This window comes from Danio rerio, chromosome 8 (genome assembly GCF_052040795.2).
Source record: "Danio rerio strain M-AB ecotype USA chromosome 8, GRCz13ab, whole genome shotgun sequence".
NCBI lineage: Eukaryota > Metazoa > Chordata > Actinopteri > Cypriniformes > Danionidae > Danio > Danio rerio.
The window spans coordinates 37,744,738-37,772,663 of NC_141028.1; the positions used below are offsets into that span (position 1 = coordinate 37,744,738).

The window sequence follows — 27,926 nt, forward strand, 5'->3', positions numbered from 1 at the left end:
GCACACTAAATACTGTGGCACCCATCAAATTAAAAAAGGCTAGAGAGATTAAAACTATACCATGGTATAATAGTCATACTCGTGTGCTCAAAACAGCAACCCGCGCCCTGGAACGTAAATGGAAAAAAACTAATTTAGAGGTCTTTAGAATTGCGTACAAAGACAGTATGTCCAGCTATAGGAGGGCTCTAAAATCTGGCAGGACCGAACACCTGCGCAAACTGATAGAAAATAATCATAACAATCCTAGATTTTTATTTAACACCATCTCTAAATTAGCTAATAATCGGTCATCCTTGGAACAAACTACTCCACCGTAAATTAGTAGTGATGACTTCATGAATTTTTTCAGTAATAAAATAGAAGGCTTTAGACAAAAAATAGGAGATGCCAAACTTTCTGCACCGGCTTATACTCCAAATCCTGTAAATATTTCATTAAATCATAATAATAACCTACACTGCTTCAAAATCATAGAACATGAAGAGTTAGTAAAAATTATAAATAGCTCTAAACCAGCTACGTGTATGCTGGACTCAATTCCAACAAAATTACTGAAAGAGCTGCTACCTGCTATAGGAGAACCTCTTCTTAACATTATCAACTCTTCTTTATCTATAGGCCATGTTCCAAACTCTTACAAGCTAGCTGTTATTAAGCCTATTATTAAGAAACCGCAACTAGACACCAACAACTTAGCTAACTATAGGCCTATTTCAAATCTTCCATTTATGTCTAAAATACTAGAAAAAGTTGTTTCCACTCAATTATGCTCTTTTCTGCAGACGAACAATATTTTTGAAGTGTTTCAGTCAGGTTTCAGGGCTCACCACAGTACAGAAACCGCCTTAGTGAAAATAACCAACGATTTACTCTTAGCTGCTGACCGAGGGTGCGTCTCGCTATTAGTTTTACTCGATCTTAGTGCGGCATTTGATACCATAGACCACAATATCCTCATAAATCGCTTAAAGTCTACAGGTGTCCAGGGACAGGCTATACAATGGTTTAAGTCATACTTAACTGACCGCTACCAGTTTGTGAATCTTAATGGACAGCCTTCACAAATCTGCCCAGTAAAGTATGGGGTGCCTCAAGGATCAGTTTTAGGCCCTTTACTGTTTACAATTTATATGCTACCTCTGGGAGACATTATTAGAAGACATGGGATCAGCTTTCACTGCTATGCAGATGATACTCAATTATATATTTCAACTAAACCTGACGAGACGTCTGAACTTTCTAAACTAACTGAGTGCTGAGTGTATCAAAGACATCAAAGACTGGATGACCAACAATTTTCTTCTCTTAAACTCCAACAAAACAGAATTGTTACTTATTGGGCCTAAATCTTGCACACAGCAGATCTCGCAACTCAATTTACAATTAAAAGGATACAAAGTTAGCTTTAGCTCTACTATAAAAGATTTGGGTGTCATATTTGACAGCAATCTAACTTTTAAAAACCATATATCCCATGTCACTAAAACTGCCTTCTTTCATCTGAGAAATATCGCTAAATTACGAAATATGCTATCCATCTCAGATGCAGAAAAGCTAGTCCATGCTTTTATGACTTCGAGACTGGATTACTGTAATGCTCTATTTGCTGGCTGCCCAGCATCCTCTATTAACAAACTTCAATTAGTACAAAATGCAGCAGCCAGAGTTCTGACCAGGTCTAGAAAATATGATCATATAACCCCAATTTTATCCTCCTTACACTGGCTGCCTGTTAAGTTTCGTATTGAATTTAAAATATTACTTCTCACCTATAAAGCTCTAAATAATCTAGCTCCTGTTTATCTAACCAACCTTCTGTCTCGCTACAAACCAACTCGCTCTTTAAGATCTCAAAATTCAGGGCTTCTGGTAGTACCTAGAATAGCAAAATCAAGTAAAGGAGGTCGAGCCTTCTCTTTCATGGCTCCTACACTCTGGAATAGCCTTCCTGATAACGTCCGAGGCTCAGACACACTCTCCCAGTTCAAAACTAGATTAAAGACCTATCTGTTTAGTAAAGCATACACTCAATGCATCACCTAGCGGGTTCCACACTGGCTTCTACATCTTGCTTATACACACTATGAACAGCAGCTACGCTAATTATTTTCTTTATTCTCTATTTTCACCTGGGGATACTCATCCCGAGGTCCTCAGATTATGCGGAGTCACTGATTGGATCCAAGACCAGCGACGTGATGATCCCAAGGATTCCATATCCGGGACCAGGCCATATCCTGAGCTGCTGCTGCGCTGATGGTCGTGGGGAGTGGAGAACATGAGTCTGATTCCAGCGACGCTCCAGGGACAGACGAGTCTTCGCTGAGGCCATCTTCCAGCCTAAACCACGACGAATGAAGTTCTGCACTAGACTTTTGGCCAGCGGAGAAATTAAAATGGTCGTGCCCAACTGAGTCTGGTTCTCTCAAGGTTTTTTTTCTTCACTCCCATCAGGTGAAGTTTTTTTTCCCTCTCCGCTGTGGCCACTGCCTCGCATGATTCAGGATTGGTAGAGCTACGCATCGATGAATTGGCTCTTCAGTGTTTGAACTCTCAGTAATGATTAAATCACACTGAACTGAGCTAAACTGAACTGAACTTAAACACTAAAAACTGAACTACACTGTTCCAGTTACTGAACCACACTGTTCCAGTTACTATGACCATTTATGTGAAGCTGCTTTGACACAATCTACATTGTAAAAGCGCTATACAAATAAAGCTGAATTGAATTGAATTGAATAATGTCAGGTGATCCTTCAAATGTCAGTGTAAATTGTTGAGTGTACCATTAGTGCTCAGTCGTGTTTTTCATAGTTACCAGTGCCGATGGAGTTTTTTTTTTTAGAGCGTCATATTCTGCTGGAAAAGTTTCATTTTAATGGTAATATGCCATGAGCGGAGGTGTATGAGTAACTTCACAAGTTGACCATAGTCTAGAGCGATGACATGCTCATCTACTCCCAGAACCTGGCAGAACGAAATGTTGCAGCTCGTCCGGTCTTCAATGATGAGCCCAAAAGAGGCCACTTCACAGAGCCGGCCCAAGGCTTAAGAGAACTGAGAGGCAGGACAAGATGGCGGGCTGGACTTGGTTAACTTTAGATTTTACACAAATCTCATTGTTTTGTTTTTCACCTAAAATAGTAATTAAAACATCCAAGATGTGTTTTGCCTCATCAAAATGTGGAATTTGATCAGCAAACTACTCATTCTAAGACAACTATGCCTTGGGCTAAATGACTTGGCTTCAAGTACGATGCCACACGATTCAGAAATGAAGGTACAGACTGCACAAACAGATAAACGACATGATGCATCTCATTTCACCACAACTAAAGGCAGCGACAAAAAAAAGTCAAGCTCTCACGATGATGACATTTCTCATGCAACCCTTTAGCAAGCCTACATAGTATTTATGCCTAAAAGTCACTGCATGGGTAAATAAGAAACAAGCAACACACACACACACGCACACACACACACACACATATATATATATATATATATATATATATATATATATATATATATATATATATATATATATATATATATATATATATATATATATCCATGGGCCACTGTAAAGTAATATGGTTCTGTCATAACGTTTTGAATGAAAATCTGCATTTGGATAAGACACCTTTAGTATAGTTTTGATTTTAAGGCATAATAAAGATCAAATGCAAGTACGAGTGGATTTACATTGAAAATTTCAAACGCATCAAGAAAACCATGTGCTAAGGAAATTTCAAACCATTTGGAACGCACAGAGACGAGCTTTTGTGCAAAAATGAACTTAAAGGTGCCTTTAAAAAAGTGTCAAAGTACTTTTGAAAACAAAAAAGCAAACCCCCAATAGGTGGCAGCAAGAGGCCGCTTTATTTGAGTAAAGCATTGAACGATTCATTCAGCCAAAGAAGCCAATAGGATGAACGGACAGATGAATCAATCCCTGAATCATCGACTCACCCGAGTCTTCTTGGCGAAGGCCTGAATCGTTCGTGCAGGGAAACGTCGCTGTGTATTATTCAGAGATGGCCAACTGTTCTGCTGTTTATTTTATTATACTTATCGCAATGATTTTACTACTACTATCAATAAAATTAATATTAATAATGATAATATTGCCGGAAGTTGTACAGCGCATGCGTCACGTGTTCATCATCAGCATCCATGACAACCGTCCTGTGGGTGTTGTTTGAATCTCGCTGTGTCGATTGGCATCTGATCTCTGCGTCCTCCGTGACAATTTTTCCAGATTATCGATATTATTGATCGTTGGATACGTCGATTGATCGCCTGCTGTTCCCATCACTCAGGTTTGACCCTTTTTATTACGCTGTGCTTTGTGTTTGTGTTCAGTATGTCTTGTGTTCACTACAGGTTCCAGAGTCGACTCACCTACGACTCGCTCCAGTTTGAAGGCCTCAACATCAGCGCGGGGGAGCTGAAGCGGCAGATCATGAGGAGCAAGAGGCTGAAGTTCTGCCAGCTGAAGATCAGCAACGCCCAGACTGATGAAGGTGAGTTGAGGAAAAGACACTTCAACTGTTCTACGCTAACATTAGATGCGTTACATCAGACACTTCTGGAAGCTGTAAGGTGGTGCTGATGCTGACATGTAGGGATGTTTTGACTGTTTTAAAAGGCTAATGGCTCTCAAAGTATACCGTGCTCCATAATTATGTGCTGATTCTGATTTTATTTTGCTGTCAGAATACACAGATGATGCTCTCATCCCTAAAAACACGTCGGTCATCATCAGACGGATCCCTGCAGCGGGACTGAAGTCCTCAAACAGAAGATTTGTTGGGTAAGTGCTGTGAAATGAGCACACGCGTCCTCTGTTAGATGTTATATGAAGACTCCTGGTCTGTCCCTGGTGTTTTAGTCACACAAGCTCCTTTGTTTTGCAGACATCAAGCTGGACGCTGGCGTGAACCTTCACCTAGAGCTGATCCTTCACTCCTCTCACTGGAGCAGTTGTTGAAGGTATTGAACAAATGAATAGCACAATAGCAAAACGCAATGTAAAGCACACAATATACGCACACGCACTCAGCTTCTTAGGGAGATTTGAGATTGTTTGAAAGGTTGAGGGTGAAAAAGATTCAAATGTGCAAATGCCTGTGAAACAGACTGAGAATCTGGCTGAGGCAAAGGCGTCAGAGGAGGACAAGCTGAAAGCGGTGATGTACCAGTCCAGCCTGTGCTACTACTCCAGCAGGTGAGCGTTCAGACACTGACAGGTTTGCTTTGTGAGAGATGTCTGAGCTGATTCTCATGGTTCTGATGTTCACTAGTGAGGCCATGAGGCTGCTTGGGATCCCGGGACACCACATTTGGCACTGCCCCACTAATGTGGTAACTGGGTTTTCCAAGCTCACGGTTGCTGTGAACTTGAGCTCTTGTCCTCATCAGTCAGATTGTTTGCTCAGAGTTTGACTGTCACTCCTCAATTCACAGGGCAGCCGCTCCGCGCCGCACAAGCGCATCCGGAAGAGCACAGGGATTCCCCGCAGCTTCCTGTTGGAGGTGGATGACCCAGACCGAAAGGGAGTCATGATAGACGGCAGCGGCAGATACGTCATTCCCATCATAGACGCGTGAGTAAACTGTACTTGGCATAGCCGCATGTTCTAGTGTTTGTCCAAATCTCACATGATGTCTGCTTGTGTGTGTTTGCGCTCGATCTGTTCAGTGAGGCCTATGCTGCTGAGAAGAGAAAGAGGCCGTCCTTCTCCTGCCAGACCGAGCCTTTGCCCTCCTCGTCCTCAGCAGGTGCGGCATCTTCAGTCCGGGACGCCGGAGGGAAACGGTCCCGCTCCCCATCTTCACCAGAGACGCGCGGCGACCAGAAGAGACCACGTCGCTGAGAGACCTTCATCCAAGAGACCTGGAGCCGACGTGTAAATATTGTACATAGTTTATTAATAAAAGATAATAAAGATTATAGCCGCATGAACTGTGTGGACTGGTTAACCTTCACTCCAGCAGTGCAACACACACACACACACACACACACACACACACACGAATGAATTCATAAACACAATATTATGAAGTTTTGCTTTAATTTAGGAAAAGAGAAACTCTTCTGGGCTAAAATCTGATGGGTTTTTTTCAGCGTTCTTACTTCAGTCTTTAATGTCAGGTGATCCTTCAAATGTCAGTGTAAAGTGTTGAGTACACTATTAGTGCTCAGTCGTGTTTTTCTTTTTTTTTCTTTTTTATAACTTTTTATTTGTAGTAGCAATAAACACAGTACAATGATACCACTTAAGAGAAAACATTTCCCACTGCTTAACATTTTTCTTTTTCACAAACTCTAAAGTAACAGAACACAAAAAAATAAAAAATATATAAAAATAAATAAAGGTTTCATCAAATACAATATATGAAAATAACAGTAAAATGGTAACATAAATAATATCAATACTAAATTTCCATAGGTCAGAGAGGGTCAAATCTTTATTTATTCATTCAACTTTAGGTTATTATCAACTGTGAATTACTAATTTAAAAAGATGATTAAAGGGGGAGTGCAATGGGTCGTAAATTGAAAAAATGTTTGTTATGTGGATGGGAATTAGATAGTAATAGTTTTATATTTCTATGAAGATTGGATGGAGCAATCTAACGTAATCAGTCCACTTGGACCAGATGTTTCTAAATGTATTAATTTGGAGTCGAAGGGAGAATGTAATTTTTTCCATCACATAGATATTATATACTATCTCTAGCCATTCTTGGGTTGTTGGGGATTCAGGAAGTAACCAGTGTCTTGTAATTGCTTTTTTGGCTGCGAGTATTAAAATATCAAGTAAGTATTTATCAGATTTACATATTTGGATATCAGAGCTTCCAAAATAAATAACTATAAATTGAAAGGGTAGTGTAATATTAAGTATGTTTTCTATTACTCCATGTACTTCTACCCAAAATTGTTTTATTACTGGACATTCCCAAAAAATGTGCCAGTGATTAGGTTCCTGAGACCCGCATAGTCTCCAGCACTTAGTGTTCTTTCCTGTGGTGTATGCTCTTTGTTTTGGCGTGATGAAAAATCTCATTAGACATTTCCATCCAAATTCTCTCCACATATGTGAATTAGTACATTTTGATGTAAATCTACATATGTCTAACCATTCTTCCACCGTAATAATGGCATTACTTTCCTTTTCCCATTTTTCTTTAACATATTCTGTTGAATGGGGTTTAATCGATCTAAATCCTTTATAAAGTTTTGAAATTATACCTTTACTCCCACTGCCTTTGTAGGCATCTATAAAAATTTTCAGTATTGAGTCATCCAGATCTGTTTTAATTTTAATATTATTTTCAAAGTGGTTACGTAATTGAAGGTATCCAGGTTTTATTTATCCAGGTTATATTCTTTCTTCAGACTTTCAAAATCTTTCAAAAGGCCTTTCTCTGTGAGTGAGTAGAATGTTAATATTCCTTTAGAAATCCAGGATTTAAATCTATAGTCCATTTGATTTGGTTTGAATTCAGTGTCATAAGCACACCATTGAATTATTTGTAGTTTATCATTCAGTTTGTATTCTTCTTTTATAATGTTCCAAATTTTTAATTGGGCTTTAATCCATAAATTTTGCGTTTTTTCGATGTATCCCCCCAGGTTTTTATGTGCCAATATCGCTTGTAATGGAGGATCATTCATTAGTGTAATTTCAATGTCTTTCCATTTTGCTTGATATGTTGGGTTACATAGGTTAACCAGATATTTAGTCTGGGCTGCATAAAAGTAATCCTTAAAGTAGGGTAAAGCCATTCCTCCTTGTTCCTTTGGAAGTTCTACTGTTTTTAATTTAATCCTTGGTTTTTTCCCCTGCCAAATGAATCTAGAAATGGTCTTGTTCAATTCTGACCAATGTGTTTGGGGTATTTCTGTTGGGAGAGCTTGGAATAAATAGAGGTATCCAGGAAGGACATTCACTCTTATTGCGTCAATTCTCTGGCTAAAGCTCAAGAAAGAAACGGCATTCCATCTGTGTATATCATTTTTAATATTTATTAGTAGAGGATCATAATTTACTTTTGCCAATGTTGAAATCTCTTTTGTTAAATGAATTCCTAAGTATTTTAGTGATTTCTGATCCCATTTCATATTCAATTTGTCTTTTATAGTTACTGGGGGTGTATATTTAAAAGATAGGGTCTGTGTTTTTTGTATATTTAATTTATAACCTGCATAGGAACCAAATTTCTCCAGTAAAGTCATTAGTTCAGGAAGTGAGGTTGTGGGTGTGCTTAAATAAATCAAAATATCATCTGCATACAATGCCAGCTTGTGAATATCTCCATTTATGTTTATACCTTTAATATTTTTAGTTTGTCTTATCCATTGTGCCAAAGGTTCTATATATAGAGCAAATAACAATGGTGAGATTGGGCATCCTTGTCTTGTCCCCCGTTGTAATGTTATGGTGTCTGTGAGGTATCCATTTATTTTTATCCGGGCTACTGGTTTATTGTAAATTGTACGAATGCCTTTTATAAAGTTTTCATGTATGCCAAATCTTTCAAGAGCTTTATATAAAAAAGACCAATTTACAGAGTCAAAAGCCTTCTCCGCGTCAAGACTGATTAAAAGAGCCTCCATTTTGTTCTGATATATATGATTTAGTAAATGTAAGGATCTTCTAATATTATCATAAGTTTGTCTTTGCGAGATAAAACCTGTCTGATCTTTATGTATTAGCTGCGGAAGAATCTTTTCCAGTCTTTTGGCGAGAATGCCTGTGTATAATTTATAATCAACATTTAAGATCGAGATTGGCCTATATGAACCGCATTCTAATTTATCTTTCCCCTCCTTTGGTAAAACAGAGATTACTGCTTCATTCCATGATGGGGGCATCTTACCCTCTTTTATAGTGATATTGCACGCTTGGAGTAGGCTTGGAGTTAAGTTTGATCGAAAAGTTTTATACCATTCTGATGAAAACCCGTCGGGGCCAGGTGACTTATTTGATTTAAGATTAGAAATAGCGTTGACTAATTCAGTTTCAGTTATTTCAGCAGTTAATATTTTATTTTGTTCTTCTGTTACAACTGGTAGGTTGATAGAATCGAGAAATTGTTCTATTTGTTGGGCGTTCTTTAAATGTGGCTGAGTATACAAGAGCTCGTAATAGTTTTTAAAAGTCTTTTGTATTTCATGTTGTTTGTGTAGTGTATTTTTAGAATTCAAATCCCTTATTTTGTATATTGATCTCTCAATTTGTTGTTTTTGCATCCTTCTTGCTAACAATTTAGTGCCCTTTGGACCAGATTCATAGTATTTTTGTTTTGTAAAATTAATCTTTCTTTCAATTTCTTGTGCATATATTCAATTTATCTCGTTTCTGATTTTCTTTATTTTAGTCATTAAATCAGATTTTTTTTCCTTCTTATGTTGTAATTCCAGATCTTTTAGTTCTTCATTAAGGTTTGTTAATTTTAATCGTTTTTGTTTCTTTTCTTGAGCACATAGTGATATGATTCTACCTCTAATGACTGCTTTTAATGTATCCCATAATATGGCTGGGTTAACTTCTCCATTATCATTCTCTGTAAAAAATAACTTTATATCTTCCTTAATTTGAGTTTGAAATTGTTGATTATTTGTATTTAATCTCCACAATGTTCTTCCTGGATTATCTCTAATATGTATAGTACAAGAGAGAGGGGCGTGATCAGATAGGTCAATCGTTCCAATATCACAGGTTTGTACTCTATGTCGATCTCGCTTGAGTACAAAAAAATAATCTATTCGTGAGTATACATCATGGGGGTTTGAGTAAAAAGTGTAGTCACGGCCTGTTGGATAAAGATCTCTCCAGAGATCTACTATACCTAGCTCATTCATTACAATTTTTATTTTTTTATGTAGGGGTGTGAGTTTAGAGTTTTTTGATGAATCTAGATTTGGATTAAGACGGATATTCCAATCTCCACCACATATAACAATTCCTTTGCCTTCTATCATTAAGTCAATTATTTTCCTATAGAAAGATAACTTGCTTCCTGGGGGAGCACATACATTACATACAGTTATATTAATATCTTCAACTTTCCCTGTTACTGAAATATATCTCCCTTCCTTGTCTGAAATTTCTGAGAGGTGTTCAAATGGTATTTTTTGCGAAATTAATATTGCTACTCCCCTTCTATGTCCTGATTTGTAAGAAGAATAATACACTTTGGAAAATCCCATTCTCTTTAATTTTTCATGTTCTATTGGTGTAAGGTGTGTCTCTTGTAACAACACTATCCCTGCATTTTCTTTTTTCATTTTTAACAGTATTTGACTCCTCTTAGCTGGATTCAACACTCCATTTACATTAAATGTAATAACTTTAAGATTACCTTTATTCATATTTTTGTAGTTTACTAACCAACTTAGTTCCCCTCTGCGTCTCTCTTATTGACCGTAGTGTATATTTTGACATTGCCTCTCTTAAATTATAGATACTAAACTGATACCAAATTAGAACAATTTTAAAGAACATTACACCACCGTAACTAACAAGAACAGTTGCTTCCGGTGTAGAGGCTCGATTCTAAAGAGCCTTATAGGGCTTACTGCGTTTTAAGCCTCCGTAAGGGAAATGTCCACTTTATTCAAGAAGTGGGGCCCTATTAATTGGTCGTAAATTAGTCCAGACAACACAAAAAAAAAAGTCTAACTCCAAAAGAAAATTATCCTCGGATGACAGTCAATAATCAAGTACTGACATTTTCAAACATTATTCGAACGCAATTAGGAATATAACGTTATTCATTCAGATGATTGTTTCAAAAACAGTCAGATAGGATAAAATATTGGTGTGAAAGACATATGAGATCTTAGCTGTTTTCCTGGATTAGATGTATAGAATTCCGTTTTTGTTCATTTTCTAAATTGCTTAAGCTTCTCCTTATACTGACTGCGGGAAGCTTTTTTGGGTTGTGCGTCACCGGCCACCTCTCCGTATCTCTGATCTTCTCCCCGGTCCTGTCGTTTCAGTACCGGTTGCCAGGTGGTTAGTTGTTTAGCTGTAATTTCCTCCTGTTCTATTGCCACGGAAGGTTTCACCACCGCGACCGTAAATCCACGCTTGACCAAGTCTTTCGTTGCCTCCGTCGCACTCTGGTACAGTTGGGTGCCATCCTCATAGAAAACACGCATCCTTGCCGGGTATGGGGTCTGGAATTTTATTTGCTTCTCCTTCAATACTTTCTTGACTTCGACATACTCTCCTCGCTTTTTAAGCACCTCTAAAGGGAAGTCGTGGTCTACGAAGAAACGAGTGTCATTAAAATACACCTTTTTTCTCTGCCAGGCCTTTCGAAGCACTTCTTCTTTCGTCCGAAAATTTCACTACTTTTGAGCGTGGCTTTGCCTCCGGGTTACTGGGTTTCGGTTGTAACGCTCGATGTGCTCGTTCAATTCCAAGTTCACGGTCCCGGGGTAAGTCCAATGCGTTTTTCAGCAAATTATTTAGAAACTCGATCATGTCTGTGCCTTCCTTGTCTTCAGGTATACCGTAAATCCTTAGATTATCTCTGCGTGCCCGTCCTTCCTGATCGAGCAACTCTGGCTTCCAGATTAGCTTGGCGCTGTATGAGGCGTTTGATTAGCGTCGATGCTAATTGTAGCGTGGTCTCGGTCTCTTCAATTCTTTCCTCAGCCTCTTCCAGTCTATCGTTCGTTCTTTTTAATTCCTGTTTGAATTCGTCAAACTGCTCCATGTTATCCTTTCTGAATTCTCGAAGTTCGATGAGAATACACCGCAGACTGACCTCGGGGCCCTCTTCGCCATGAGGTGATGGTGTCCGGGAACGGCTTCTGTTTAACGTTACTTGACTTGTTTCAGGGTTGTTTTCTGATACATTCGATATTATTTTGCTCCTTGTGGTGACCCCTTTCTCCATCATTACTTTAATACTCCCAAAGTTTCACAAAATCAGGTTTTAGGGGGTTATTTTGTTAACCGTCGGCGAGCTCAAAGATTAAGCAGTCATCCTGTCGGTGGCGCAACCGGAAGTCCTCTCTCAGTCGTGTTTTTCATAGTTACCAGTGCCGATGGAGTTTTTTAAAGCGTCATATTCTGCTGGAAACGTTTCATGTGAATGGTAATGTCCCATAAGCGGAGGTCTTGTGAGTAACTTCACAAGTCGGTCAAAGTCTACACCGGTGACAAGCTCATCTACTCCCAGAACCTGCTACTCTCTACCTACACGTTGTCAGCTGATGTTTCAAAACCTCAACACTCGCATACAGAACAGCCTCAGCGTCTGCACCTCTTATCGGCACTAGCTGCAAGTCTACACCCCCTCTGTCCAGAAGTGAGCACAGCCTCTTGGTACCATCCCAGCAAGCATTTTTTTGGGGTGTTTAAAGGTGCCAACTGACCATCAAAAGTAAAAATGACTCATTTTATCTCATCCCAACAGGGAAACCACCAACAATAAAGAATGAGTTACTATCTGGTGTCATGGCTTTGCAATTAAAACAAGTTTAGTTATAATGGAGGTCATTGGGGGCAAAAACAGCCACTTGAACAATATGAACAATACATAAGGGTTAAAAGTCTAATAGACGGCTTGGTTAAAACCAGGCTAAATCTAGGCTGTCAGTGAGTGTGCACCCCTAACCCCGCCTCTCACAGTGACCTCACTAGCTCCGCTGAGTGCTTTGTGTCTCAGATTGCATGCAAGTCTGCAGCCAGATACTGCTGGAAGCTAGTCATCAAATACACAGGAACGAATGACTACACGTGTCAATCTGTCTATTAAACTATCTAATCTGTCTAGTCAGTCTTTTATTATCTTTTATATGCAAAAATATTCATTCATAAAAACATATGTATATATGAACACTGGGTCAAATAGGGTCCGTGCATTTTAAATCTAATAACAAAAATAACCCAATGTTGGTTTTGTCCATATTTAAATGAACGTGTGTAAACGCACGCTTTGATCAAACCTTTTATTCCCCTTGATGATATTGTGCTTTTTTTCCCCCTCAATGCCCTCCAAAGTTTCAATGTTTGGCCGTGTCTGCCATATCTGTTTTGTTTAAAAAAAAAAAAAGGAAAAAAAAGGAATGCATCGGTTCCTGCATGTAGAATTCAGAAATCTCATGGCATTGAAAGAAAACTGGCAACAGTTGAGTGCCGAGGTCAAAGGTCAGATGAGCAGGCATCACACCTGATAAACACCTGGGGCAACTGTACAGTAAAAAAAAACAACAAGATTAAGAAATATTGCTTTAATTTGAGAGAGACAAAAAAAACTCTTCCGTGTTAAAATTTGATGTTCCTCCAGCGTTCTTACGTCAGTCTTTAATGTCAGGTGATCCTTCAAATGTCAGTGTAAATTGTTGAGTGTACCATTAGTGCTCAGTCGTGTTTTTCATAGTTACCAGTGCCGATGGAGTTTTTTTTTTTAGAGCGTCATATTCTGCTGGAAAAGTTTCATTTTAATGGTAATATGCCATGAGCGGAGGTGTATGAGTAACTTCACAAGTTGACCATAGTCTAGACCGATGACATGCTCATCTACTCCCAGAACCTGGCAGAACGAAATGTTGCAGCTCGTCCGGTCTTCAATGATGAGCCCAAAAGAGGCCACTTCACAGAGCCGGCCCAAGGCTTAAGAGAACTGAGAGGCAGGACAAGATGGCGGGCTGGACTTGGTTAACTTTAGATTTTACACAAATCTCATTGTTTTGTTTTTCACCTAAAATAGTAATTAAAACATCCAAGATGTGTTTTGCCTCATCAAAATGTGGAATTTGATCAGCAAACTACTCATTCTAAGACAACTATGCCTTGGGCTAAATGACTTGGCTTCAAGTACGATGCCACACGATTCAGAAATGAAGGTACAGACTGCACAAACAGATAAACGACATGATGCATCTCATTTCACCACAACTAAAGGCAGCGACAAAAAAAAAGTCAAGCTCTCACGATGATGACATTTCTCATGCAACCCTTTAGCAAGCCTACATAGTATTTATGCCTATAAGTCACTGCATGGGTAAATAAGAAACAAGCAACACACACATACTTGTTTTTGTGCATTGTGGGGGTCACCTGTCACGGTGGTTACGTAATGGGGACCGCCCTTTCTGATGATGTTAGAGACATAAAAAAATAGTTTGCCACACAAAAACACAAACTATTTCATAAAATCACTTCAGATTTTGGATATTCTGCAATTTTATTTTTAGACCTGACACAGTGGTCACTTGTGGGGACATTTCAGGTTTTGTGTAGAAGTGGGGTCCGCCACATACACAACCGATTTTTAGACAAAGTGGGGACCAATTCTACACACACTTTACTGGTTTTGAGACAAAGTAAGGACCAGTTCCAGATACACATTACCGGTATTGAGTCAAAGTAGGGACCAGGTCTACACACACATTACTGGTATTGAGTCAAAGTAGGGACCAGATCTACACACACATTACTGGTATTGAGTCAAAGTAAGGACCAGGTCTACACACACATTACCGGTATTGAGTCAAAGTAAGGACCAGATCTACACACACATTACCGGTATTGAGTCAAAGTAAGGACCAGGTCTACACACACATTACCGGTATTGAGTCAAAGTAGGGACCAGATCTACACACACATCACTGGTTTTGAGTCAAAGTAAGGACCAGTTCTACACACACATTACCGTTTTTTAGTCAAAGTAAGGACCAGTTCTACACACACATTACCGGTTTTTAGGCAACGTGGGGATCAGATCAGCACCCTTACTAATATTAAATTTTAAACCTCAATCAAGTAATTTGACAGTAAACTGCTTTAGAATTTTCATTTGAAGAGCAGGTCAGTTTATAAAAAATGTAATTTGAATACAGAAGGAACCTCAAGATCCAAACAGGAAATGGTCCAGAATAGATTTAATAAATGTTATATTTATTATAAATAATTTCCACAAAACCTTTAAACACAAAAAAAAACAGTAAACACAAAATCCATGAAACTCTCTTGCTTGTCTAAAAGCAGTTCTCATTGGGTATAACAAGCTTCCACATAACTCTTCCATGTCTGCGTGCACATTTAGTTAAGTGCAATAGCAAATAATATTAACCGGTTAGTTCACCTCAAAATGAAGATTCTTTTATTAATTCCTCTCCTTCAAATTGTTTCAATCCCTTGCTGTCTATGGAGGATGAGGAGTTCTTGCACTTCATCTAAGTTATCTTCCTTTGAGTCTGAAGAAGAATGAAGGTCTCAGGGGATTAGAGTGAGATGAGGGCAAGTAATTAATAATATAATGTACATTTTTGGGTAAACTTTTAAAACCCACCAGTATGTTCTATTTCTGTTTCTGTCGTATTTTAACTATTTGAAAAAAAAAACATTAAAAATATTTTAAAATATATTAATAAAGAACTGAACCCCACAAATGCAAAACCTTCATCATATAACCAAGCCACCAAAACTCCAAATAGACATCATTTGTTAAGCATTAACTCTACATTAATAGTAAGCAGTTTATAAACACAGCTAGATGCTCTATTGTTGACTTATAAGCATGTGTAATGTGCTCAATTTTTGTGTTTTCATACTTTGTTTATAATTCATTTTTCATAACTAAATGAAGTATTGCATTATTTACAAACTGTCTAAGAATAATTGGTGTTTTTTAAGATCATTAAGAATGAGTAAATAAATGATTAAAAAACTATATAAATGAACATTTATACATTTACTATTCAGGCATATAATCAGGGCTAAAAAAAAAAGAAAAAAAAAAGAAAATCCAATCGGTTCACTCTACACACAGCCCCACTCCTTGGTATCGAGCTCAGGCCCGGCCCTACATTTAGATGTTGTATAATATGAAATAGCAGTAAAAATTATGAAAATTGTTATGAAATAGTTTTTCAGTCATGTAGCCTAATACAAATATTTAGTACACTGCACAGTGCAATTATTATTTAAATTTATTATATCCATTATTATTAATATTAGTAAAATCTTTTTAAAAAATTTACTTTAGGCTATACTGCTATTTGCTCATGCAAAATTAAACACCAGAAAATATATCGTAGGCCTATATTAAGAGCTAAATTACAGTTAGCATCATAATTAGTTCAATTATGTGCTGTAGGCTATTGATTGACCAACACCCCCTGTATACAGTTTACACACTGCAGGTCTACTGTTCTGATGTGTATTTTGAATTACTTGTTTTAAATGACAGTAAGACATGCTATATTTAGTTTTTATAGTAAAATATACATTATAATCCAGTACAAAGTAAAATAATATTTATTAGTGGCCTATTGGCAGCGTATAGCCGTTAAGTTTATAGTCTAAGCATGTCATTTATTTATTATTAACATAAATTACAAACTAGCATCCTTATGATTTTATTTCGTTTCTGTATATTTTTATCAAACGTAAAATGCAATGATTTATACTTTGGTTTTAATTTTATTAGAAATTTAATAGCCGTTTAGGCAACACTACTTCTACATGTCATTGGCTCTAATTGCCTTTTTTACAGATAACCTATTTACAAAGATTTTTATTAAACAAGTGCACTACCACAAGATATTTTTGTAGGTGTAAAAATCTAAAAAGTATCATTATCATATTCTTGCCTTATTCATCTTTAATATAAATATAAAATTTAACACATTCATTGATTAAACTAGGGATGCTAACGATTACTCGATTGATTTATTGTCGGTAACCCTTTAAAACCGATAGACCTTATCGATGACCGATTAAGCATGGGCATTTAATAAGTTATGCTTTGCTCTTTGAGATGCGTCCACGATTTCACACATTACATAATCAAGTGTGCGCAGTTTAGGCTACGTTACCCTATGGAGTCGTGCACTCTCTTGACTTTGCATATTGGTTATGCACATATTGGTCATACCTATTATGCTCAGATCTCGTTTATCCGCTGGTGCTGCCATTAATCCGCTGGTCAAGTAATCAAAAAGTAGGCTACATGACGTTTAATTATGGGCAGGTTATTAAGACCAAACATTGGTTGTGCAAACTGTATTACGTTCTCTAAAATTTTAAAGTGTTTTAAGCTACATTATCTTTTATAGACTGGCATAGGCCTAAATACGCATCACGGCCAGACATTTATAGTTTATATAAAAACGAGCGTCACCGTCGCATTTGTTCACATGCTTTAAATTAATGCTTTTTGTCTCCCAAAAATAATATAATAAAGAGAACGATAAAATAACATTATTAACCGTTTAACTGTAAACATTTCTGTTCAGAACGATTAAAGTTGATCTTTTTTTTCGGTTTTCGTTTCTGTTCCTGAAAAATGTCATTTGATTCTGTTTTTCGTTTCCGTTCCTTGAACCGGTTTGGAGCCCTGCATATAATACGTTTTTCTGCATGTTAAATAATGCTTTATTAACTCAACTTCATGTAGTTTTGAGATCTAATCTAAAGTGAGGAATATTGATGCTTTAAAAATCCCTTATAAATGACAATTAAAGGCTCAGAATCATTCATTTATTCATTTATTTTCATTTTGGTTTTCTCTCTTTATTAATTCGGGGTCGCAACAGCGGATTGAACCACCAACTTATCCAGCATGTTTTTATGCAGCGGATGCCCTTCCAGTTGCAACCCATCCCTGGGACACATCCATACACATACACACTCATTTACTACGGACCATTTTAGGCTACCCAATTCACCTGTACCGCATGTAGGAGCACCTGGAGGAAACCCACACCAACACAGGGAGAACATGCAAACTTTACACAGAAATGCCAACTGACCCAGCTAGGGCTCGAACCAGCGACCTTCTTGCTGTGAGGTGACAGCACTACCTACTGTGTATCAAATAAACAATAAGTATTTGCAATCGTACCTAAACAAATACAATTACTGTAAATTTTAAACATTGCTGAATAACAGGAGTGTCGAAATACAACATCATTTGATAAAACAACAATATAATAATTTAACAATACATTACGTGTAAAGCAATTTTATATTTAGACAAGATTGCAATGATTTACTTTTCATTTGATACAGTTTCATTTGAGCATCTTGTAATAAGTAGAAATTAATAGTCATTTTTTCCCTGTATATAATGTAACTGAGCCTTATATTGTCATTTATAATGGATTTATAAAGCATGAATAGCCCTCGCTTTAGATTAGATCACAAAACTGCATGAAGTTGAGTTCATAAAGCATTTATTAACATACTAAACAACTTATTATATGCCTGAATAATAAGAATTATCAATGTTATTATGAATAGTTTATTAATCATTTACTTGCACATTCTGAATTATCTAAAAAAAAAAACACCTACTACTTTTAAATATCTGGTTTGTTAATGATGTATTTTTCATTACTAAATTAAGTATTGCATTATTTACCAAGTATGAAAACAATCATTAAGCACATTATAATTGTGCTTATAAGTCAATAATATTTGTAATTTATATTTATAAATATAATTTATAAACTGCTTACTAATGTCTATTAATGTAGCGTTAATGCTTAACAAACGTTCAACTAACTATTTGCTAATGTTTCATAAATAATTCATTGTGTGCAGTTATTATAGTGTTACCCAACATTTATATATCTTATTAATCAGGCATATAGTAATGGTTACTCTGTCTAATAATAAATGCTTTATAAACTCAACTTCATGCAGTTTTGTGAGCTAATCTAAAGTGAGGACTATTGATGCTTTATAAATCCCTTATAAATGAAAATTAAAATCTCAGCTATATTCTACACAGAAAAAAAGAAATAAATTAAAAGGGGGAGTGATTTATAGCTTTATATATATATATGGTGAAGCAGTGGCGCGGTAGGTAGTGCTGTCGCCTCACAGCAAGAGCAAGAAGGTCGCTGGGTCACTGGTTTGAACCTCGGCTCAGTTGGCATTTCTGTGAGAAGTTTGCATGTTCTCCCTGCATTCGTGTGGGTTTCCTCCGGGTGCAAAGGCACAGTCCAAAGACATGCTACAGGTGAATTGGGAAGGCTAAATTGTCCCTAGTGTATGAGTGTGACAGGCCCATATGACAGGCTGGCCGGAAGGTGTAAAAAAGTCGTTATCATATGGACAAGTCTAAAACTGAAGGACTTGTTCCAAAAAGAGCCGACCCCGCAATCATACGGGACTAAGGCCAAAGAAGATATATATATATATTTTTTTTTTTCCATTAATTTCAAGATACACAAATGAAACTATCTAATGAAAAATAAATCTTTGCAATCTTATCAAAATATAAAATTACTGTACAGTGCAAACATCACAGAAACACTGAAATGAATCTTGTCATATTGTTAATTGTTGTTTTGAAATGATGTTGTATTTTTATTTTGCAATGTTTAAACTTTACAGAATTTTTTAAATAAGATTGCAAAGATTTATTGTTCATTAGATACTGAGCCTTAAATTGACATTTATAAGGGATTTATCAACTATAAACAGTCCTTAGGTCACAAAACTGCATGAAGTTGTGTTGTTATAGCATTTACTAACACACATGGTTACAATTACTATATGCCTGAATATAACATGTATAAATGCTCATTTGAATAGTTTATTATTCATTTAATAACTCATTCTGAATTATCTTAAAAACCACCAACTACTCTTATATACAAATAGTTTGTAAATAATGCAATACATAATATAGTAATGAAAAATGAATCAGTAACAAAGCATGAAAATACAATTTAGTCAAGTCAAGAATACAGCGTTTGAAACTGTATTTATAAACTGCTTCCTAAAGTCTATTAATGTAGAGTTAGTGCTAAACTAATGATGTATAGTGTATACTTACTATAAAAGTGTTATTCAGATTTTTTATCTAAAGAGCCGAGATTCAGTTTTTAATATAAAAATCCAAAGCTGATCTCTGGTTTTTAGAGCCAATGGTTCAGCTTTCACCACAGCATGTACTTCCTGTTTGCTCCAGGATCTTCTCTTTATGGGACCTATGGGTGGTTAAAATATAAAAAAGTGGTTTTAGTTGCATAAATGTTCAGTCATTTTTACAACATGTGCTGTTATGTTAGTTTAATATTGTGATAGAAAATGCTAGAAAAATATGTCTTGCCTATTATTAAAAATACTTAAGATGGAGATGGATTTAAAAATACTTCCTAATAACTCCAAAACTGGTTAATGGGGTTACACTTTATTCCATAGTCCAGTTTAGACATTCTTCTAACTATGCGTAACTCTGCAACTACGTTAATTATCTCACCGTAAAGTATTATGTATTAGGGTATTTCAATAAGACTAACGCTCATCTGATTGTCAGTAGAGTATTAGCAGACTGTTAGCACAAGTTTAGCTCAAAACACTACACTGTAACAGATATCTGTTCATTACCAGTTCCTGTATTTTGTGATTTACAAGTGTTTTTTTTTTTGTTTTTTTTGTGGTGGTGAATTGCATTATGGGATGTTGATCTCTGCTCTGTGCACTTTTGATGTTGAAAATTCAACTCTACAGTTTAACAAAGTGACTTTTACTGACATTTTAGTAGTTTGAAATAATATAATGTATAAGAAATAATATATAGAGATAAATAAGTCTTTAGAATAACAGAAAATGTACCGGCAGTTTATTACAAGGTTTCTGTAGCATAATATACAACAACAACCCAAACAAAAAGTCACTTTTTTTTACTTTTTAAGATTAAAAGTTGTTGGAAGAAAGATCAAGATCCCATAATGCAATTCAAAAGCAGAAACAAACAGATTTCATAAAAACAAATTATGAAAAACTGCTAATTTAATTATTATTACTTATTTTTTTATTAATTTTAGAGTGTAGAGTATTAGCTGACAGTTAAGGTTACCTCAATAAAACCAACTCTCATTGGTCTCAGTAAATAGTACAGCAGACTGTTAGGTTACGCTCAAAATTAGTACAATATGACTAATTCTTATATAAATTTAGTAGAGCATTAGCAGTGTTGATTCTAACAGACAGTCTAATGGCTGTTAGTTGACAAGTAGTTGCAGTTACTTGTAGTTAGTAGTAGTAGTAGTAGTAAAGTAAATTATCAAAATAAAGTGTAACCAGATATGCAATTAGTATATTTTTCCAAAGTATTTAGCAATATTGTTTAACTAACATGAAATGAGACATCAAGTGCAACTGTACTGAAATCATCATGGAAGTAATGTGCTTCTGTCCTGTTTTACCCTACATGTTATGTAAATGAGCTTGTGCATTTGGACTTGTACAATAAAACAAGTCAGTCACAAATTAACTTTAATGATCATACCTCTCTTTTTTGTGAATGCTGGGTCTGCATCACTATCTTCACAGACACTGTACCATGGTGATGATACTTGAGGGGACTCTGAAAGTAAAAATCAAGTCTGAGAGTTGACTTCTCTGCATAAAGCTTACCAAAATATTTATTTGATTTTGTGTTGTTCTTTTTAATGGGTAAAAGCGTGTGATGGTAGCTTAAAAATAGTTTTCAAACATAGCACATACATATCATGATAAAAATAAACATTCTGAAAAAAGAAAAAATCTGATTAGAAAAATAAATAATATTTTTACCTTTTAGATTGGACTTCACCTCCTCCAAAATCAAGATCCACTGTAACTTTCTCTGAATGTAAAAACCCACACAAAAATACATCATTTAAAACAATATGGTATATGTTTGCAAATACAAATGTGTATATAACATCCAGAAAATCTGGCACTGTATTACATGTTTGTGTGTAAACCCACGATTTGATCAAGATTCCCCCCTTTAAAATCTGCTGAGCGTCTGTTTTCAAGTCCCAGAAAAACTGAGTTGTGGGAACAGAGCAGTTCTCTTCTGCAGTCATACAGTCATAACACACACATACATATGAAGAGTTTGGTTGCAAAATGCGATAAACGGCATTTTTTGACATTTGGATTTTATTATTGGAAATCACTGTTCAGATGTACCTTAATCTATGTGTCAATTGCTGCCATTAATAACATTTAAGAATGCACATTTTAGGCCAAGTACAAAACGTATTTTTTTTCACAAAACGCAATATCCGTCAGACCAGTTTCTTTACAAAGTGCGATATAACAGTTAGAGAGCGTTCAGGATGCGGCGCGAGCTCAGCATCCCCTGGGAAGAGAGTCATCGCCGGTGAAGTGCTCAGAGTTTGCTCATTGATTTAGCGATAGAAGATGAAGTCTTCAACTTCACAAAAAATTATAAAAAGGCCACAAAAGTGGACCAGAATAAGATACTTCTGCGTCAACAATACACAAATGCAGCAGGGAACGAGTCTCCGCTGATGTCAAGAGAAGGCCTAGGAGCGCCTTTTTTCCTACTCCCCATCACAAGATACCTGTCTGCAAGTGTTCTTTATAAGTTTATTTTTTAAATAATTTCTTAAATGTAGCTGAGTAGCCTATCTGAAGATTTATTTATGCGGTTGCACCTATTATTTAAAATTAATTCTTGTTGTTGTTGATTTATTACAAAGGAACTTAAAGGGCACATGTTGTTATGGAGAAAACGGTTTAGCTTTTTCACAACCAAATAAATAAGCTATTATTATTATTACAGTGAAATAATTCATTAAATATGACATAGCGAGGCAAGTTTGTGTCACGGACTCAGCTCCGCCCGCTCTAATCATACAGGTTTGGTTTTCTGCAGCGGTGTGGAAGGAGCCGCCCCCCACTCTTTCTGTACCAAGCTAAAGGCCATTTATCTAACTAACTTAATCTTACTTATCAAACAAAACATTGATTCACTAGCTTTTGGTAATGGTATTAATGTAGTATAATATAGCCTCAGGTGGATGTAGCGTTTTGCAAAAAAAAAATAAAATAAAGTTACAGTATGTTATGTTATGTTGTGTACATTCTGGCCAAATCTAACTTAGAATCTTATTATTATTAATCAATCTTTGCATATATTATTCCATGTTTGACAATGTGGGTTGGATTAATATGTAGCATTTTGGCATGTTTTTTTTTACTTAATTATAGACATAAAATTAAATAAAAAATATCCTGGATTTGAAAATATTGTGTTCCTGGCCTTCACTGAGCTCAAGTTATAGTTTAATGTACAAAAATTGTGAATGAACTTGACTGTTGATGTCCTGAAAAATAATGTCAAAATTACCAACATTTTTTTAAATGGATATATCTCGTTCTGCAATGAAACTCTTTATATACAGTTGAAGTCAGAATTATTAGCCCCCCTGAATTATTAGACAGCTTGTTTATTATTTCCCCAATTTCTGTTTAACGGAGAGAAGATTTTTTTCAACACATTTCTAAACATAATAGTTTTAATAACTATTTCTAATAATCATTTCTAATAATGGACTTATTTTCTCTTTGCCATGACGACAGTAAATAATATTAGACTAGATATTCTTTAAGACACTTCTATACAGCTTAAAGTGAAATTTAAAGGCTTCACTAGGGTAATTAGGTTAACTAGACAGGTTAGGGTAATTAGTCAAGTTATTGTATAATGATGGTTTGTTCTGTAGATTATCGAGAAAAAAATATAGCTTAAAGAGGCTAATAATTTTGTCCTTTAAACAGTGTTTAAAAAAATGTAAACTGTTTTTATTCAAGTCAAAATAAAACAAATAAGACTTTCTCCAGAAGAAAAAAATATTATCAGACACACTGTGAAAATTTCCTTGCTCTGTTAAACATCGTTTAGGAAATATTTAAAAAAGAAGAGAAAAATTCCAAGGGGTCTAATAATTCTGACTTCAACTGTATATATATATATATGAAAGTATATACAGTTGAAGTCAGCCCACCTTTTTAAAACTTTTTTACAAATATTTCCCAAATGATGTGTAACAGAGCAGGGAATTTTTTCATAGTATGTCTGATAATATTTTTTTCTTCTGGAGAAAGTCTTATTTGTTTTATTTCAGCTAGAATAAAAGCAGTTTTAATTTTTTATGAACCATTTTAAGGTCAATATTATTATCCCTCCAATAACTTGCCTAGTTACCCTAATTAACTTAGTGAAGCCTTTAAATGTCACTTTAAGCTGTATAGAAGTGTCTTGAAAAATATATAGTCAAATAATTTTTACTGTCATCATGGCAAAGAGAAAATAAATCAGTTATTAGAGATGAGTTATTAACACTGTTATGATTAGAAATGTGTTTAAAAAATCTGCTTTCCATTAAACAGAAATTTAGTACAAGAAATAAACAAGGGGGCTAATAATTCTGACTTCAACTGTATATAATTAAAAATATATATTTTATATATAATTTTATAAATATTTTATAAAAAATATTTTATATATTTTTATATATAATTTATAATTTTTATTTTGAAAAATATAATTTAGACAGTAGTACTCAAGGGTCCAGGGGTCTGTTCTTCGGACCTCGCTTAAATAATCTAAGAATATATTACAGATCCTGGATCTTTTAATCTTGATAACTCATCTTAGGCTAATTTGGTTCTTCAAAAAAGTTTGCGAATCAGATTAAACTGATCTGAGAGGTGTTGTGACTGTGTGTTGTGACAGATCTATCGATCCTCAAAATCATTATCAGCAATACAACGATTGGCTGACGGCACAGCAGCTTGATGACATCTGATTAATGCACAGTTATCAAAATTACATGAAATCCGTAGTAAACGGTTCGTTGAATCTGATATGCAATAACAGAGTTGTGAGTTACGTACTGGAGCAGAGCAGTTCTCTTCCTTTGTCATATGGTCATCCTTCAATAAAAGCTGAATATAAAAAATATATATTAGTTAGACAGCAGTACTCAAGGGTCGCGGTCCCCACTATGTCAGACCTTACTGTGTGTGTATTGAGGACTAAGTGTGTTTCACAGCTTCTCTAACATGCCTCTGGTCCCCACAATGTCAGTGCATATGTTCACCAATTAGGACACACACTCTGTTTCATTTCTATATTTTGATTAAGTTAAATAATTACAATTAAATACACCACTACTACAACAACAACTACTATTACTACTACAACTAATAATATTAATAATAATAATAATATAATAATAATAATAATAATAATTGTTATTATTATTATTATACACACACCTCATCAGAGTTGTGGGTCTCCTACTGGAGCAGAGCAGTTCTCTTCCTCTGTCATATGGTCATCCTTCCATCCTTCAATAAAAGCTGAATAATAAAAAAATATATATATATATATTAGTTAGACAGTAGTACTCAAGGGTCCCGGTCCCCACTACGTCAGACCTTACTGTGTGTATTCAGGACTAAGTGTGTTTCACAGTTTCTCTAACATGCCTCTGGTACATGCCTCTGGTCCCCACAATGTTACACTAGTAAATACATTCATACATTAGGACACACACTCTGTTTCAATTCTATATTTTGATTAAGTTAAATAATTACAATTAAATGCACTACTACTACAACAACAACAACTACTACAACTACTACTACTAATAAAAAAAATAACAACAACATTAAACACACCTCATCAGAGAGTTGTGGGTCACGTACTGGAGCAGAGCAGTTCTCTTCCTCTGTCATATGGTCATCCTTCAATCAAAGCTGAATAAAAAAAATAAATAAAAATATATTAGTTAGACAGCAGTACTCAAGGGTCCCGGTCCCCACTATGTCAGACCTTACTGTGTGTATTCAGGACTAAGTGTGTTTTACAGCTTCTCTAACATGCCTCTGGTCCCCACAATGTCAGTGCATATGTTCACCAATTAGGACCCACACTCTGTTTCATTTCTATATTTTGATTAAGTTAAATAGTTACAATTAAATACACCACTACTACAACAACAACTACTATCACTACTACAACTAATAATAATAATAATAATATTAAAAATAATTGTTATTATTATTATTATAAACACACCTCAGAGTTGTGGTTCTCCTACTGGAGCAGAGCAGTTCTCTTCCTCTGTCATATGGTCATCCTTCAATAAAAGCTGAAAATAAAAAATATATATTTTAGTTAGACAGTAGTACTCAAGGGTCCCGGTCCCCACTACGTCAGACATTACTGTGTGTATTCAGGACTAAGTGTGTTTCACAGCTTCTCTAACATGCCTCTGGTCCCCACAATGTTACACTAGTGCATATGTTCATACATTAGGACACACACTCTGTTTCATTTCTAGATTTTCATTAAGTTAAATAATTACAATTAAATGCACTACTACTACAAGAACAACTACTACAACTACTACTACTAATAAAAATAATAACAACAACATTAAACACACCTCATCAGAGAGTTGTGAGTCACGTACTGGAGCAGAGCAGTTCTCTTCCTCTGTCATATGGTCATCCTTCAATATAAGCTGAAAATAAAAAATATATATATTAGTTAGACAGCAGTACTCAAGGGTCGCGGTCCCCACTATGTCAGACCGTACTGTGTGTGTATTCAGGACTAAGTGTGTTTTACAGCTTCTCTAACATGCCTCTGGTCCCCACAAAGTCAGTGCATATGTTCACCAATTAGGACACACACTCTGTTTCATTTCTATATTTTGATTAAGTTAAATAATTACAATTAAATGCACTACTACTACAACAACAACTACTACTACTACTACAACAACTAGTAATAATAATAATAATAATAACAACAACAACAACAACAACAATATTAATAAACACACCTCATCAGAGGGTTGTGGGTCTCGTACTGGAGCAGAGCTGTTCTCTCCTTCTGTCATACGGTCATACTTCAGCAAACCTGAATATAAAAATATATATATATATTAGTTAGACAGCAGTACTCAAGGGTTCCAGTCCCCACTATGTCAGACCGTACTGTGTGTGTATTTAGGACTAAGTGTGTTTCACAGCTTCTCTAACATGCCTCTGGTCCCCACAATGTTACACTAGTGCATGGGTTCACCAATTAGGACACACACTCTATTTCATTTCTAGATTTTGATTAAGAAAATAATTACAATTAAATGCACTACTACTACAACAACAACTACTACAACTACTACTACTACTAATAATAATAACAACAACATTAAACACACCTCATCAGAGTTGTGGGTCACGTACTGGAGCAGAGCAGTTCTCTTCCTCTGTCATATGGTCATCCTTCAATATAAGCTGAAAATAAAAACATTTATATTAGTTAGACAGCAGTACTCAAGGGTTCCGGTCCCCACTATGTCAGACCGTACTGAGTGTGTATTGAGGACTAAGTGTGTTTCACAGCTTCTCTAACATGCCTCTGGTCCCCACAATGTTACACTATTGCATATGTTCATAAATTAGGACACACACTAAGTTAAATAATTACAATTAAATGCACTACTACAGCAACAACTTCTACTACTACTACTACTACTACTACTACTACTAATAATAATAATAATACTAATAAACATACCTCATCAGAGAGTTGTCGGAGCAGTTTTCTTCTGCAGTCATATGGGCATCCTTCAATGAAAGCTATTTAAAAACAGCTTTGTTATATAAGTCATGTCATGACTATAAAGCTTTCATGACAGTCTTATGAACCCCCCTTTAAAGTAAAGCATTACCCAATTAATTAAACTTTTTTACCCATTAAGACAAGAAGAAGATATTAAGAGATTGATTTCATTATCTCTTATGGATGATGCAAACTCTTTATTTTTGAACAGATTTACCCTTAATCTATATTAACATTAAAAAACTCTTAGCTTTGCTGAATGTATTAAGGATTAATGTATTAAGTAATCAAAATGTCAAACCTTTCTCCAAGGCCAATCACATGCGCCATAGTCAAACGTTATTTCCTCTCCAAAGAAAATATCCCTGATTGCAAAAAGGCACAAATGAGGTTTTCTCTGAACAACGATCTTATTGACAGTGCAGTTAGGGTGCAGATCGTCCTCATGATCGGCATCAATGCTGCAAAACTAAGAGAAAAGAGCA

At 35.7% G+C, this 27,926-nt stretch overlaps 2 protein-coding genes across 3 annotated transcripts in view; one reads left to right on the top strand and one right to left on the bottom strand.

The window, feature by feature from the left end:
- Positions 1 to 27,115, bottom strand: part of LOC147842743 (uncharacterized) — a 227,523-nt gene extending 200,408 nt beyond the window's left edge. Inside the window, exons 1-9 of the mRNA XM_087265086.1 lie at positions 27,038 to 27,115; positions 26,660 to 26,736; positions 25,888 to 25,960; positions 25,511 to 25,565; positions 21,579 to 21,630; positions 21,292 to 21,369; positions 19,834 to 19,987; positions 15,334 to 15,368; positions 15,127 to 15,238 (exon numbers count right to left, since the gene is read on the bottom strand). The gene's annotated coding sequence lies outside the window, so the exon portion shown is untranslated. The remainder of the gene's footprint in view (positions 1 to 15,126; positions 15,239 to 15,333; positions 15,369 to 19,833; positions 19,988 to 21,291; positions 21,370 to 21,578; positions 21,631 to 25,510; positions 25,566 to 25,887; positions 25,961 to 26,659; positions 26,737 to 27,037) is intronic.
- LOC147842751 (E3 ubiquitin-protein ligase RBBP6-like) lies at positions 4,199 to 6,354 on the top strand. 2 transcript variants are annotated; one of them, XM_087265015.1, is made up of 7 exons: positions 4,199 to 4,532; positions 4,726 to 4,822; positions 4,926 to 5,001; positions 5,148 to 5,236; positions 5,313 to 5,373; positions 5,476 to 5,615; positions 5,711 to 6,354. In XM_087265015.1, the coding sequence occupies exons 1-7, from the start codon at positions 4,373 to 4,375 to the stop codon at positions 5,883 to 5,885; spliced, it is 798 nt and encodes a 265-aa protein (XP_087121141.1). In that variant the 5' UTR covers positions 4,199 to 4,372; the 3' UTR covers positions 5,886 to 6,354. The 2 variants fall into 2 exon arrangements, with proteins under 2 accessions (XP_087121141.1, XP_087121142.1); XM_087265016.1 differs by lacking the exon at positions 5,313 to 5,373.
- Positions 27,116 to 27,926: the final 811 nt, after the last annotated feature.

Coding starts and splice junctions, on each gene's coding strand:
- LOC147842751 (XM_087265015.1), top strand. CDS start 4,373: ATGTCTTGTGTTCACTACAGGTTCCAGAGTCGACTCACCTACGACTCG. Junction 5,002..5,147: donor CACTGGAGCAGTTGTTGAAG/GTATTGAACAAA, acceptor CCTGTGAAACAG/ACTGAGAATCTGGCTGAGGC. Junction 5,616..5,710: donor GTCATTCCCATCATAGACGC/GTGAGTAAACTG, acceptor CGATCTGTTCAG/TGAGGCCTATGCTGCTGAGA.